This window comes from Apis dorsata, unplaced genomic scaffold (genome assembly GCF_000469605.1).
Source record: "Apis dorsata unplaced genomic scaffold, Apis dorsata 1.3 scaffold_83, whole genome shotgun sequence".
NCBI classification, from domain to species: domain Eukaryota; kingdom Metazoa; phylum Arthropoda; class Insecta; order Hymenoptera; family Apidae; genus Apis; species Apis dorsata.
Genome location: NW_006263381.1, coordinates 921,741 through 923,015, shown reverse-complemented (window position 1 = coordinate 923,015; position 1,275 = coordinate 921,741). Strand labels below are relative to the sequence as shown.

The following is a 1,275-nucleotide window of genomic DNA, read 5'->3' as shown; positions in this document are numbered from 1 at the left end:
AAAAAAAAAAAAAAAAAAAAAAAAAGGAAAAGAAAGCATCGATCAAGAATTGAAATTTTTCCACAATATCCGGAGTGAGATTGAAAAAAAAAAGGATGTGCACGTGATGGCACGCTCTCTGACCTGCTGAAGATATCCTTGAGCTCGTGCTCGGACACGAATTGGCCGAGGTTGGCCACGAAGAGGGTGGAACAGGGCGCGTTGCTCACTGCTATGTTCGGTTGGGACGAGGGTGAACCAACCGGCGATGCCAGTGCCGGCGAGGGTAGGAAATGGGGTAGCGACGCGTGTATCGACGTCAGCGTCGTGGGATGCGGCAGAGACATGGGCGCCTGCAAAAAGAAAACAGAAACAACAATTTTTCATCGTTATCCCCTACCCTTCGCATCGATTCCGTCACTTGGAGCTTATCACAACTTTCTTTGTTTTTCAGCTTTTCAAAGGCGTTTAATATATATATATATATTCGTGAGGATTTTCTGTTGCGACGAAGAAAAGAATTTTTCCTATATCTACGTTTCGTGTTTTCGTCAGACACACGCCATTTCGAATTTCGTTCGATTTCTGGTTTGATCATGTTTGAGAGAGAGAAAGAATAAATATTTTGTTGGATATGGACAATTTTTTATTATAGGAAAGAATCATTATTAATATTTATTAAATTGAAAGATTATAAATCATTTTAAACATCTCAGTTTACGTTTGATACGCGTTTGAATCTAAAGTTAGAACAATTCTAGGAATAATATATTCAATAATATATTCAATTTCAAAAATCGAATAGTTAGAAAAGTTAGAAACCGCGTTATAAATCCACTGTTCGTTGCGACCAAGAAATAAGGTATACATAAATTTGAAATTTTCCCAATATTTGCCCAAATTAATATCCAATGCTAAGGTATAATTCAGATGTAATCGACGAGGCACAGTGCAACTAGGAACTAGAGTCCATGACCGAGTTACGGAGCGTGGATTAATTAACGCAAGAACCGTGTTAAATACGAATACGCGGGGATAATTTGCAGCAACGTTACAAGAAGCGTCTCTATTTATTTAATGATGGAACGATCTCGGCCGTGAAGCGGATCACTTTTTTGTTCGTAAATGGGCGCGCGAGCCCGTCATGAATTGTAATCCCAAATATCTAGGAATATTTCGTACAACACTTTTCTCGATCTCTCGCCTTTCTTTCTGTCGCGAACGAACACAAATACAATTGGAAAATTATAAACTTTATTTAATAATTAATTTTGATTTAAAGATAAATAATGAGTT

At 37.7% G+C, this 1,275-nt stretch overlaps 1 protein-coding gene across 11 annotated transcripts in view; it reads right to left on the bottom strand.

Moving 5' to 3' along the window:
* LOC102676951 (protein couch potato-like) overlaps positions 1-1,275 on the bottom strand; it is a 170,501-nt gene that overhangs the window by 18,115 nt on the left and 151,111 nt on the right. For all 11 annotated transcript variants that reach the window (XM_006611126.2, XM_006611124.2, XM_006611125.1 and 8 more), the window contains one exon: positions 124-332. In XM_006611126.2, the coding sequence (XP_006611189.1) occupies positions 124-332 (209 nt within the window). The remainder of the gene's footprint in view (positions 1-123; positions 333-1,275) is intronic.